General features: G+C 47.2%; 5 protein-coding genes across 8 annotated transcripts in view; 3 read left to right on the top strand and 2 right to left on the bottom strand.

Moving 5' to 3' along the window:
- LOC108128342 (elongation factor-like GTPase 1) overlaps nucleotides 1–3,410 on the bottom strand; it is a 71,076-nt gene extending 67,666 nt beyond the window's left edge. The window contains exons 1-3 of the mRNA XM_017245870.3: nucleotides 1,100–3,410; nucleotides 612–1,044; nucleotides 443–556 (exon numbers count right to left, since the gene is read on the bottom strand). Of these exons, the coding sequence (XP_017101359.2) occupies nucleotides 443–556; nucleotides 612–1,044; nucleotides 1,100–3,283 (2,731 nt within the window). The 5' untranslated portion in view covers nucleotides 3,284–3,410. The remainder of the gene's footprint in view (nucleotides 1–442; nucleotides 557–611; nucleotides 1,045–1,099) is intronic.
- A 487-nt stretch (nucleotides 3,411–3,897) lies between these two features.
- Dpm2 (Dolichyl-phosphate mannosyltransferase subunit 2) lies at nucleotides 3,898–4,854 on the top strand. The gene is made up of 2 exons (XM_017245956.3): nucleotides 3,898–4,247; nucleotides 4,718–4,854. Exons 1-2 carry the CDS (start codon nucleotides 4,139–4,141, stop codon nucleotides 4,852–4,854), a joined length of 246 nt encoding a protein of 81 aa, XP_017101445.1. The 5' UTR covers nucleotides 3,898–4,138.
- An 87-nt stretch (nucleotides 4,855–4,941) lies between these two features.
- On the top strand, nucleotides 4,942–6,504 carry LOC108128382 (nicotinamide riboside kinase 1). Its single transcript, XM_017245952.3, has one exon. It carries the CDS (start codon nucleotides 4,942–4,944, stop codon nucleotides 5,929–5,931), a length of 990 nt encoding a protein of 329 aa, XP_017101441.1. The 3' UTR covers nucleotides 5,932–6,504.
- A 109-nt stretch (nucleotides 6,505–6,613) lies between these two features.
- Strip (striatin interacting protein) lies at nucleotides 6,614–12,669 on the bottom strand. 2 transcript variants are annotated; one of them, XM_017245951.3, is made up of 5 exons: nucleotides 12,468–12,669; nucleotides 8,931–9,883; nucleotides 7,629–8,868; nucleotides 7,063–7,570; nucleotides 6,614–7,000 (listed from the first exon to the last, which is right to left on the bottom strand). In XM_017245951.3, the coding sequence occupies exons 1-4, from the start codon at nucleotides 12,543–12,545 to the stop codon at nucleotides 7,079–7,081; spliced, it is 2,763 nt and encodes a 920-aa protein (XP_017101440.2). In that variant the 5' UTR covers nucleotides 12,546–12,669; the 3' UTR covers nucleotides 6,614–7,000; nucleotides 7,063–7,078. The 2 variants fall into 2 exon arrangements, with proteins under 2 accessions (XP_017101440.2, XP_070136700.1); XM_070280599.1 differs by having other exon boundaries at nucleotides 6,614–6,997.
- Nucleotides 10,216–12,409, top strand: Gtpx (Glutathione peroxidase homolog with thioredoxin peroxidase activity). Of its 3 annotated transcripts, XM_017245953.3 has the most exons (4): nucleotides 10,233–10,365; nucleotides 11,186–11,405; nucleotides 11,591–11,911; nucleotides 11,983–12,409. In XM_017245953.3, exons 2-4 carry the CDS (start codon nucleotides 11,196–11,198, stop codon nucleotides 12,172–12,174), a joined length of 723 nt encoding a protein of 240 aa, XP_017101442.1. In that variant the 5' UTR covers nucleotides 10,233–10,365; nucleotides 11,186–11,195; the 3' UTR covers nucleotides 12,175–12,409. The 3 variants fall into 3 exon arrangements, with proteins under 3 accessions (XP_017101444.1, XP_017101442.1, XP_017101443.2); XM_017245955.3 differs by lacking the exon at nucleotides 11,186–11,405 and having other exon boundaries at nucleotides 10,216–10,365; XM_017245954.3 differs by lacking the exons at nucleotides 10,233–10,365; nucleotides 11,186–11,405 and adding an exon at nucleotides 10,567–10,722.
- Nucleotides 12,670–13,140: the final 471 nt, after the last annotated feature.

Here is a 13,140-nt window from a genome sequence, read left to right as displayed (position 1 = left end):
TAGCAGCATATCACACGACCATCCACCAACCACACTCCCCCCTTAATTTATATATTTAAACATACATGTATTTATTTACAAAAACAATTTACGAATTAATTAAACAATTACACGTGCCCGGGCACCATCGCACTAATTGTTTAATTAATTTGTTTTGCATTTAAGCGTAAACAAGGCCTCAACTTTTTAAAATAATATTTAAACAATTATCGAATAGTTTAGGTGCAAAACTGGAATCTGTTTTAAAAGGAACATTAAATAATTTAAAGAAATTAAAACAAAAAGACAAGAAGATAGAATGAAACACACTCCCAAATTATTAAAAAAAAAAAAAACCTAAATTTAGAAGCTTATTTATGTTTAGACCTAAGCTGCATTTACTAGTAGTTAAATAAAATACTATTTTAAAAAATATTTCAATACCGGAAGTGGGGACACTCACCTAACATTTCCGCATTCACGACTATGCTGCAACTATACATGGGAGTGACCAGGCGTTGGGGCTGGTTTTGGAAAGCCTGTCGACACACCTCCTTGGCGGCAGTCAGTACTTGTCCTAAAATTATACAAATTATTTAAAATATTTTCCAAAAAAAAACAAAGCTTCTTACCCGAAAAAGGACCTCTTGCATTCAAGTCCTCGCTATCTGGCTGGATGGACCACTCGAGCATTGCAAAACAAACACCCTGCATGGGCTCCTCGCACAAAGGACCCGCTCCGGAGGTCAGCTGAAAGCCATTCACCAGCGAGCTATTGAAATCCTTCCTCGGATCGGTGGCGGAGCGTATATCCGTGTCTGAGGACTTGCTAGGACCTGACCAGAAGTCGGGTTGTTCGTAATCGCTGAGATTGAGAAGGATGTTGGTGCCACAGTTCCTGGGGCCCAAGGCCCACACCCGGCTGACCAGCTCCTCTGGGGAGAGCGAGCTCAATCCAAACAACTGGAGGTCCTGGAGAGCAGCTACTAGTTTCAGTTTAATGGACGCCAGCAGAGTGGTCCACTTCTCAGAGAGCACTTGATTGCGCGGAAGAGCAGCCAGTTCCTGATGGAAAATGATACATTATTTACCAAAAGGATATATGTGTTAGTTATCCCACCTTGAAGAACTCTCCATGCTTCTCCAACAGCTCCACAGCCTCCGCGGGCAGAGGCACAGCTATCACCTTCAGAGTTCCCAGTTTGTTGAGCGTCTGGTGGGTGGCAATCTTCTTGCTGATATCCTTGTCCTCCGCCGTCTTCACAATAGCTTCGTTCACCATATCCACCGTGGCAGCTGGCACAATGGTTTCCCTAAAGGACACAATCGGCTTGGAGACATTCACCTTAATCTTTGCATAGCTCTGCTCGAGATCGTGGACACACTTTTCCACGTGCACCTCGCCCAAGGTGGTGATCACATGCTCGCCCGTTGGGGCCACCGATACTTGAACGCAGGCATCCGCCTGGTTGAGCAGCTTCAAGCCCTTGACCAGCTTGGGCATGTCCTGCGGCTGCACCGGCTCAATGGCCACCCGGAGAATGGGAGTGGCCATGATGCTCAGTTCACTGAAGGATGTGCAATCCAAGCTGCTGCTAAGAGTGGCTGTTTTGACGATGTGACTCTCGAGGCCACCAATTCCAACTATGTTTCCGGCAGGAACCTCATCCAAGAGTTGCAGTTCCCCACCCATGAACATGTACAGATCCCCGATGGTAACCCTGCTGGCGTAGGGGGCTTCGCCCTCCTTGCGATGCGCTGGCTGGCGGGGATCGTGCTTGGGCGACAAGTTAAACAGCTCCATGCCGCGTTTCAAGGTGCCACTGAACACCCTGGCGAAGGCTATGAAGACGTATTCGTTTGGCTCTCCGTCCGGTTTAGTTTCCTCAGCCTTCTTCTCTTCCTCCACCTGCGTACTGAGCTTCTCCACGCCCTGGCTAATCTTCTCCAGCTCCGATTGCTCGGTCTGCTGCTTGCGCTCTTCTATCCGTCGACGCACTTCATCGCGGCGGTGCTGCAGTTCCTGGTCGGTTAGTCTTTTGGGACGATTTTGCGGCAGCTGGCTGACATGGACGGGCGTCATCTTGGACACGAAGGCGATGACATTGGAGCTACTGGAATCGCAGCTGGTGAAACTCTCCTTCAGTTTCAGAGTCTCCTCAGGCAGTGAGCTCAGCTCCACGTTGGCCGGATATAGTAATCTCTGAGCTCGCTCCTCGCTGATTTTGTGCGGCGGCGGAACATGTTGCACGACCATGTGCAGTACACATTTATCAATAGGCAGCCACTGCCCGAGAACAGCCTTGATCTGAAGCTTGGGATCAGTGAGCCGCAGATCCCGAGCAGCCAGTTTCAGGCCCAGTTTCTCAGCTATGCCCGGCAGCTTATCCTTATCCTTCCGGATGGCTATAATATCGTACAAACTCCATATATTCTCCAAAACAAACTGAACAAACATGGGCTTCTTCGCCTTTTCCTGAGCGCCCGGAAGGGCTTCTTTTTTCTTAGAGTTATAGTAGAAGTCACCCCACAGCACTTGCTCCAAATCCTGGCTCTTTATTTCCAATCTCTTCGCGTACATGGCAGCAAAGTCCTTTACGGAGAAAGCCCATCCGTCGTAGGCGGAGCAGAACACAACGTTTCCGGAGGCAGGCGTGAAGTACAGCTCCGAGTCATCTACTTCCTCCAGGGCCGACTCGTAGTTGTCCTTCTTGGTTATGTCCTCGCGGGCTAGAACATCCGAGGCGAAAATGCTTCCCAAGACGGCGTTGACTTGCTCCAGGATCTGCATTAAGTGGAAGTAGGCATCCAGGGGATCCAACTGCTTCTCCAGTATCAAACGATCCAGTTTATTCAGAACCAGGACCGGCTTCAGTTGCTCCTCGTAGATCTGCTTTAGACAGGCACGTGTCTGGGGACCCACGCCCTCTACAACATCCACCACGACAATGGCACCATCGCATAACCTCACTGCCGTCGAGACCTCGCTTGAGAAGTCCACATGCCCGGGGGAATCAATCAGGTTTATGAGGAAGTCCGGCTCCCCATCAACTTGTTGAGTCTCCTGATAGTATAGGGATATGCTGCTGCTCTTCATGGTGATTCCTCGCTCCTGTTCGTCCTGCCTGTTGTCCAGGTACCGGAGTTTACCAGCCATCCGCTGGGATATGATGCCGTTGCTGGCCACCAGCGAATCCGCCAGAGTGGTCTTGCCATGATCCACATGGGCCAGAATGCAGATGTTCCTCACCTGCTGCTGGCGACGCTGCAGCTGGACCAGATCGCTGCCCTCAACGACGGGCATCCTGTTTTCTACCGGTGTGGTATGTTCCTTCCAACTGTCAATGGAATTTTAACTGGAATTTCACCAGTAGGTCCAATTGTATTTGTAAACAAACCCCGCACGCGGCAATTTCGCAATTCGTGTGACCATCTGGAGGAACTTCGAAAATGTATGTCATTTTACATTTTACACATGTAGAATGTAAAATATCACATAACAGTGTTGTTAAGTCCACCAAGAACTTGTTGGTTCTCATAAGTAGAATTTTTTTTAAATTAAATTTAAAAAAATATATTGACCATCGCAAAGAATATAGTCATATAATTTATATATAAAACTGCTAAAAAAAGGAAATGCTAAAGATTAGGAACCAAGATTGAACGGATCTGCTTAATCTTGACTCCGGGTCCCTAAAAACAAAAACAAACTGTTAAGATTCTGATTTTTAAAACCATTTGAGTTCCAAGGACTGGAGACCGTTTAACAAGAAAAGTTTCAATGGCTTATGTTGAAGCTTATCGTTTCTGCCGCCCATTTTCAAATTTTGGGGGAAAATCTGTATTTTTTATCCTATTTTTAATGCTTAATCGACTGATTTAGGGGAAAATCCAAATCAAAATCTGGCCATACTGATTAATCACAACCTAAGATTTTTGTAGTGGAGCACTTGTTTGTTTTGTTTACAATTAAAAGGCCAACCAATCACGGATATATATTCACTGGCGAAACGCACGTGTCCAGATTGCATTGAGGATTGGAGAGCAGCTGGCCACGGAACACGGCTTAGGAGCAGTCTTCCCCTGAATTAACCGCCGGGTAGAATTTTCTTACCTTGCATCAGAGACCTGTGCTAAAATTCTCAGGAATTCTCTATTTATGGCTTCGAATGCTCAGCTTGGAAAGATCATCTTGTCCGCCGCAATTTTCGCGTTTTCATACTACTTCTTTTGGGTGGCAGTTCTTCCGTTTATGCTGATCGATGAAGGTGAGTTTATGAGTCCCAAAAGGGAAGGAGGGTCACAGAAGTTTTTATTGAATAATCTGGCGGCCTTTTGTGCGGTAATTAGAGTGACGCCGCAGATTAAATTGCTCACGTTATGATCTGCTAACTGTGTAGGTGGAAAACGATCGCCCAGAGGCGGCATGCCGGAAGGGGGTTACTACCTGGAATGCCGCTCCTAATTCTGAGCTCAGTTCAAGGTCACAGACTAACTGTAACTACAGTGGTTATTGGTTATGTGTTAACAAGTACATTTAAAGGTGTTAAGTGTCTAAAAACATTACTCTCTTAAATGTTTTTTTCTAATAAACCTTAAAGCTTAATTTTAACTCAAAAACTGTACTGTATTTAATTTTTTTTAATCACAGTATAACTCATATTTTTTTTGTTAGAAAATATATGTTATCGCCATTGAAATCCAAAATTACTATAACTATGACTTCCGGTATTCACAGCGAATCCCATCCGGTTGTTTTTCCCGCCGCTGAAGTACGCTTTCATAGTGCCCACTGTATTTGGGGTGATTTTCCTCGGCGGCATCGCCGCGTTCTCCTTCTACCACATCTGGAGCCTGAAGGTGAAGCGCGATTAAAGACAGAGGTTATCGCACCGACACACGATTTTGCTGGAAAACAGGGAAGAGCATCGATAGGGAATCATCGAACCATTCGCCAACAAGATGCCGCAGTGGCTGGTCATTGGAATCTCGGGCGTCACCTGTGGCGGCAAGACAACGCTGGCCCACAGCCTGCACGACTACTTCAAGGGACTCAGCGGAGCTCCACTATGGAACTCGCCCTACACCATTGGAGAAGTGCAGCTACTGTCGCAGGATGATTACTTCCTGCCCGTGGATGATAAGCGGCATCAGCGAAACGAAGCTCTGAACGCGATCAACTTTGAGCTGATCACCTCGCTGGACATGCCCAAGATGCTGAATGACATTGGGCACATCATCAAGGGCAGACAGTTGGCACCGGAGCCACCCGAGCAGCTGGTGACTGCAGCGGTCTTCGAGCACTACGCCCACCAGTTCCAGCAGCAGTACCACTCCACTCTACCACTACCCAACTACTACAAACAAGGTAATCCAGCCGTAGGCCCCTACCACTATCCACCCCAGCACCAGCAACAGCGCCACCACCACCACAACCACCATTCCCAGCAGCTCCACCAGCAGCAGTTGCAGCAACAGCAGCATCTCATGCGCATCAACGCCCAGATAGCCGCCCAGCTGCGGGACAAGAAGATCAACTTCCTCCTGGTCGAGGGTTTCATGATATTCAACCAGCCGGAGCTGCTGGCGCTGTGCAACCTCAAGTACCACTTCCATCTGCCCTACGAGAAGTGCTTCGAGCGGCGCAGCAAGCGGACCTACGACCCGCCGGACGTCACTGGATACTTTGAGCTGTGCGTGTGGCCGCACTACGAGAAGAACTTCCGCGAGTACCGAGACTGCAAGGACATCACGTTCCTCAACGGTGAGATAGCCAAGGACAAGATCTTCAAGTTTGTCCTGCAGCGCATAGTCCACTACTTCGAGGAGCGTTGCGACGTCCCGGCAGCAGCCCCCGCCGCCTGCCCGCCGCAACAGAAACGCTTCGGAATGCTCTACGTTGGCCCCACCAATAACAACATCATGCCCACGATCTGCCCGATGGAGCAGTAAGATTTCCTCTTTTGTACAATTGAAATATTGTATGTATAATAATCATGGATTCCAAAACGGTTGGGAATTGTTAGGATAAGGTTGCCTCAAAGTTGGCATTTTACATTAAGGAGTAGTCTTAAGTGAAGCCATGGGTGGTTCGATTTGTGGCTTAGAACCCTATAAAGTATTCCTTACATTTGTTATCCAAAAATCGACCCACCCTAGGCTAAATACATACTTGTAGATTGTACAATTTTCATTAGTTAGACTTTATTTCGTCTTAAGATAGTAGTTATTATGGGTGACATGGTCTCTCTTGTGGAGAATGCTGTTGTAACCAGATTGTGAAATGAAGAAACCCGGTTCAGGAATTCGTATTTAGCTGTGCTAACTATTAACTTGTATTGTTTTTAAACCATTACGTCATTACGAAATTCGCAAAAAAGTCCGACATTCTATATGGTGTTGGGTGTTTTTTTTTTTACGGAATGGAATATAATGGATATTTATATATATATGCACCTTGTAAATACCGTAGTGTATATTTACCGAAATTTAAAACTATCACTAAGACTAAGGACCTATTAGAACTCTTATGTTTTTTTTTTCTTGTGCGAAACAAAACACACACACGACACGAAAACAAATAAATAATTATTTAACCGCAAAATGGAAAGGCAATGCATCATAGCTGGGCATGATCGTTTTCAAACTAGTTAATTTGTTTATTCCGCTACAGAAGCCGACTGCCGCGATCCGTTTTCAAGGGCTCGTGGAACAGGACAAATAATAAATATATATATAAATTAAAAATACAAATCATTAAATATACAGGCTTGTCATCGCTATCGGGGTATACTCGTATATCATTCCGTATGCTAGAGTTAGTGAAGAAGGGTGGGGCAGGGCGGGGCGGAGCGGAGGCCCGTGGCGTGCCAATTTATTGCCAATTCAGTGAGTAGTTTGATGGGTTGGTTGGTGTTCCAATCGTGGTCGGCTACATGGATTATATCAATGTACTTCTTTATGCTTACAATTATGGTAATAACTTTTTGCTTATATGATGCTTATATTGATCCAGCTTCTGCTACAAAAAAAATAGACATTCTTAAGATCAGGATTATAAAGTACTGATATCCAAACACTTACCTGAGTAGCCAGTAGCCTAGAGGGCATCCCAGTCGGTCTGACTGTTGTAGACCTCCTCCTCCAGCCACACCGCATAGTTGGCCTTGAAGTAGTCTGTCAGCTCGACCTTGCGATCCCACCACCCCGAGTGGCCGAAGAAGGCAAAGTCCGAGTGGGTGAGGATCTCGTCGCTGGGGAAACCGCCCTCCACGCCATAGTCGTTCAGCTGCTGCTGTTGCTGGTGCTGATTGTTGCCGCCATTGCCACTACCATTGTTCCCGTAGCCGTTCGCATCGGATCCATTATTGCCGCATCCATTATTCCCGGCCATCATGTTCGACTGCTGGGCGTTTTCGGCATTTTGGGCCGCCGTACCATTATTGCCACATTTTTGCGTCGCCTCCGGATAGCGTCGTAGATTAAAGCGATCCACGCATGCCCGCAGCGTGCACTCCTCGGCTTGGAAGTCCCAAGGACGCGACTCCAGATCGTTGCCAAATGCCCAGTCGTCATTGAGACGATGACGAACCTTTGAAGAAACACAAGATGATTAAATGTGGGGAAACCAAATCTTAGGAAGCTCTTACCTTGGAGTAAATGGCGCTCATGGTCTTCATGTTGGACTTCCGCCACTGCCGACCCAAGTACTTGGTCTGCATCTTGAGCAGTTTCAGAACATACAGTTGCATCATTGCATGCCTCACTTTCAGAGTTTTCTTGAGAATCGGCGCCGACTTGAACACCACCAGCATCATGACTCGCGAGTGCTTCCACTTGATCAGCTTGTTCAATATCCGCAACAGGTTGATGCAGGAGAACACGTTCCGCCAGGAGTACGGCTTGTCGGACATCTCGCCGCCATACACAAAGCTATCGCCACTCAGATCCGGCTGCTCACCGATCACGCACGAAGGGAAGTCGAGCAGCGGTATGGAGTTCTTTGTGTTGACATACTCGGTGATTGTCTGGTTGAAGAATTTCAGCACCAGGGGAATGCAATTGGCAAAGACCAAGTGCTGGGACATGAACTCGAACTGGTAGACATGGTTGATCTTAAAGTGCTTCAGATACAGAAGGATGATGGCAGACACTGCCTTAACAATGATCTCCTTGTGCCGGCCCATGTCGACTGTCAGCTTTGTGGATTGCGTAGCCGTCAGGGGCATCTTTTTGGGCAGCACATCAGCCATTATGTTGATACTCTCCGTTTTCGATTTGGATGTGGGCGAGGCCGCCAGGAGGACTTTGAGCAGCGCAATCATATACTGCGGGAGGTTTGGCAGAATGGCCTGGTAAAGCACCTCTGCGGGGGTTAGCTTGATCTCGTCCTCGTGCGTCGAGATGGGGTTTCTGGCGATGTCCTCCTCCTTCTTAATCTGCACATCCGCCAGGCTCAAGTACATGTGCCGCTGAAGGGTCTTGAAGCCCTCGTGTATGGGCTGCGGCAATCCAGCCAGGCTTTCGTGATCACCGATTAAGGAATAACCAATGAACTTGTTCCGCGATATGTCCAGAAACTGGTCGATATCCTTTTGCCGGACCTTGGGCGTCCAGGGAAGTCGAGCTGTTATCTGTACTGGCGGCACAGCGGCGGGTGGTTGGGTCAAGCTCGGTTGGTTGTTCGGATTGGCCGTTGAAGTGGTGGAGTTGGCAGATGAAGAGGGATCGTCGTAGGGGCGGTAGTATTGCGAGAGCTCCTCCTCTCCATTGCTGCCATTTCCCCCGTTACCAGCGCCATTATTGGCGTTCGCCTGGCCCTCGTTTCCAGTGATCTCCATGTCGATTTGTTCGGGTTCGTCAAGGAATCGCTGTTTCATCAAGGAGCGCCTGAAAAATGCAAGAATCTAAGGTTAAGATATTATTCCAACTAAAAAGGCGCGAAAACTCACTTGAAGTTCTTTCTTGGATACTGGTTCTCCAGTATATCGGTGGCTGTGGCTGGTGGCGAGCTGGCCCGCATGCACTTGGTTACCTCCAGCGTGTCCTCGGTGATCGGCTCCAGGCCAACCTTAAGCCGGTACTCGTTCTTGAGATTCTTGAGCACATCCATGCCGCCCAAGCCCAGTAGGGAAACCTTCCACAGCAGCAGGACCACTTTCTTCATTGGAAACTGAGGCGCGGCTCCGCTACAGAATCGCGTAATCATCCCCAGCAGCTTGACGGCTAGCAGTTCACCATCGGGCAGCGGTGCATTGATCTCCTGAACAAACGACTCGGCCAGCTCCTTGTAGTCTTCACTGCCGCGATCCCGTTCGTCGCGTATCGTTTCCGTGATGATGTAGAGAACGGACAGGATTACCCGAATGTCCGTGGAGTCGACCAGAGTGACATTGGTGATCTTAATCGCTACTATGTCCGGCGAGCAGGCGCTCTCTATCTCCATGTTAAGCAGATCTATGAATGAGGCGAAGACGCCCAGCTGGTGGAGCACCAGCACATTGTCTCTGGTGATCTGGTGCTGCTCCTCGTCCGATTGCACTTCCGCCCAGCAGCCCTGGGCCAAATACAGGATACACCTGGCCGCCTGCATCCGAAATCTGCGATCGGAGACCTCAAGTTGGTCCACCAGCTTCATAATGATGCCCCTCTGGGACGCGGCGTCCTGTTTCTGCCAGTTGGGCGGTAGGTCGTACAGCTCCATCTGATCCTCAAAGGCTTTCACGTTCATTTGGAACTCGACGAACTCCGTGTAGCTGTAGAGCTCTGCGATCTCGTTCTGGTAGCCGTCCACATCCGCGTACATGAAGTCCAGATCGGGGCCATCGCAGTTGGCGTCCGCATCGTGAGTGTCCTGCTCGAACGAGTTGTTTATCGATGAGAGCATCATCTGGAGGCGGTTACTCTGCCAAAGGAGATAGTTCGAACGCTATATAGGGTGCTCGTTTGTTGTATTGGTGTGTGTATGTGTATCCTGCGGCTGGGGGCAGTGCGCCTGGCTGGGCGTGTCTGCTCGCTGCACTCCCGTCTCTGAGTCTCACTCTGTGTCTAGCACGCAGGCATTTCCCGCTGATGACTAGCCAGCATTTCCACTTTATAATTTTGATTGCAAATCTACAATTGCTAATAACAAAAACACAAGCACACGCACAATGGAAAGAAGAAAATTTTGCAGTGTGACCGTATAGTGCGTGGGTGGAATAAAGCTGAAATTATCGGTTTTCTCCGGGCGACTATCTGGCAACTCTGAACTTGTGGGGCATGGCCAGACCTGATGGGGCCGTACATAAATATATATACAAATATATGTACAGACACATATAAATAAAAGAGCCCTCCAAGCGCCGGTCATAGTTATTTACTCTCTCTCAGCATTACGACACATAAGTAAGCCAAAACAATAACCGATCCAGACACCTAGCCTACAAGTGTTTTTTTCGGTGATAAAGCCTATCATGAAGCTATAATTTTAGCTCCTTTTCGACCAGCTGTCAGAATAAGAGAAAAGCGAAAACAATCTGTCCCACAGCCTTTTGTACTTTGCCCCGGTTTCCTGTACATATCAATCGCACATCAGCGTGAGTTGCAGAAAATCTGCCGCAACATAGCCAGTCCTATATGTGCATTCCTTCAATCGGTGGTGAAATCGAAGATATAGTAGCCATGTCCGGTCGTTCCATCCTGCATTTTCTGTTTGGGTCCGTAGCTATTGCCCTGGGCTCGTACATCTACTTCACCATGCAAGTAATTACCCACAATAACCTACAGAATAATACTAATCGAAACAATCCAATTCTGCTTGCATGTTTAATGAAGAACGCTACTTGCGTGGGCCAATCACGACAGGGCACTAATAATGACCTTTGTGTGGCAGGACAAGAAGGGTGACTCATCCGACTAATAGTTTGACTTTGACCCCTCCATTATATATGCATCCAGATTTTTGATGACTAACCCAAGGTCAAGAGTGTATCAAGGTTCTAGAAATAGGACATACAACCTCCTAACCAATGCTATTTATGAACCATTCTCTAAATCTTGGACACTTTTTAACCAACTAACCTATCTATCAACGAATTAGGATATCCTTCCATTTCCCTCCAATTTGTTTTCGAATTTCTCAATTATTTTGACTGTCTAAATTTAAACACCAGAGATCTTAGTAACACTTTCTAAATTAATCAATAATATCACTGGTTATTTGCAGCTTTTGAACCATGAGTATCAGGCAATTTCAGACCATTTCCCGACAGGCCTTCCGGTGCTACTCAAGGCGTTCTCTAGTGGACCTGGGCCAGGGGCAATTACAGCGCCTGCCCCTTCGCTTTTGCTCCGTTCTGTTGCCAGTCAGTTGTGCGGCCAATGCCGTTACAGCATCCACACCCACATCCCCCTGCTCGGCAGCCCAGTACTCCACAGCAGCTGCCGTGAGTCGCGCCAGTAGTTCTATTAGATGTTTTCTTAATCGTTGACTAACTCAGTTGCCTAATCTTTATGCCGAACTAAAAGTTGTTGCCTTTTGCCTGTCTATCCTTTGTTTTTTTTTTGTGATATATCCTGCTTTAAGCAATCAAGAGTCCCTTCCCAAACTCATATGTCTCCTTCCTTTCAGTTCGACATGTCTAACGGAGATTACAAGAACGCCGCCTCCATCTACGAGTTCACCGTAAAGGACACTCATGGAAACGATGTCTCCCTGGACAAATACAAGGGCAAGGTGGTTCTGGTAGTGAACATCGCCTCCAAGTGTGGCCTGACCAAGAACAACTACCAGAAGCTGACCGATCTGAAGGAGAAGTACGGTGAACAGGGCCTGGTTATTCTAAACTTCCCCTGCAACCAGTTTGGTTCCCAGATGCCGGAGGCTGATGGCGAGGCCATGGTCTGTCACCTGCGCGACTCAAAGGCCGATATTGGGGAGGTTTTCGCAAAGGTAAACATTGTTTACTCATCCAGAAAGAATTCCAGATTTATGATTAAAACGATGACTTTCTAATCGGCCAGGTGGACGTGAATGGCGATAATGCCGCCCCACTCTACAAGTATCTGAAGGCCAAGCAGACAGGCACTCTGGGCAGCGGTATCAAGTGGAACTTTACCAAGTTCCTGGTCAACAAGGAGGGCATTCCCGTCAACCGTTATGCCCCCACCACCGATCCCATGGACATAGCCAAGGACATCGAGAAGCTCCTGTAGATCTCGACGAGCTGATAATCCGTTTAGCTGTAGCTGTTGGCTGTCTCATGCCTTGGACTGTGTTTATCGCGTAGCATTAGCTTGTAATTGCTCGGCCACGGATGGTAGTTGTCTTGTGGCTGGCCATATGCACCAAATGTCTGCATATATATATATACCTATATATTGTCTACTCTTTTTACTGGTTTTTGATTCCCACTCACAAACATAATAAACGCGAATTGTGGTTACCACACTTGCCTCACTGTCTTACTTAATGATTCAGGGCACAATCTGTCCCAGAGTACACTTACCGACGCAACATACAAGCGTCGTCGCTGGGTATCCCCCCCGTTATATTCTTTTTTGGTCTGCGATCGGGCTGCATCCATTTGGTCCTAGAGAGTCAGCGCCAGGGCTGGATCAGTCGTAACAAGTCTACAAGGTCTTGGCTTCAAGTTGGGTGTTTGGAGCTTGTTTTGTTGTTTAGGATTTGAGTTTGTATTGTTGGAGTATTTTTCTGGGCTATCTTGATAGTGAGAGGGGGATACAAAAATTAAACTTGTTTCAAAAACAATATCTGAATAAATTGAAACCATTAGTGCTAATTATTATTAAAAGCTAATGATAGTATTAGACAAAAAATATTTTTCTCTACCATATATGTTCAGTTTTTGTTACCATATTCAGGTTGTCCTTAGTTTTCAGTGCATTTCCAAAACAATAGGATCGCACCTTTCTCCATTTTTTACACTCACTTGGTATGCTCGCCCACATTTGGCTTTGGATTTATAAACTTAAAAAAAAAATACAGAAAACCGAAAAACTTCACATTAACCTTTACCTTCTTTCCGAATTCGAATGCTCGCATTTGCAAAATGTTCGCCAAAATTTGGATTTCGGTTGCGCAAATTTGCCTGAGCAGCACCCCCAAAAAAATCCGTCCAATTTCCATGGCTTAAACCTATGTAGTATATGTACACCGAT

This window comes from Drosophila bipectinata, chromosome 3L (assembly GCF_030179905.1).
Source record: "Drosophila bipectinata strain 14024-0381.07 chromosome 3L, DbipHiC1v2, whole genome shotgun sequence".
Lineage (NCBI taxonomy): Eukaryota > Metazoa > Arthropoda > Insecta > Diptera > Drosophilidae > Drosophila > Drosophila bipectinata.
The sequence above is the reverse complement of the archived record's forward strand: the minus strand, read 5'-3'. Positions and strand labels throughout refer to the sequence as shown.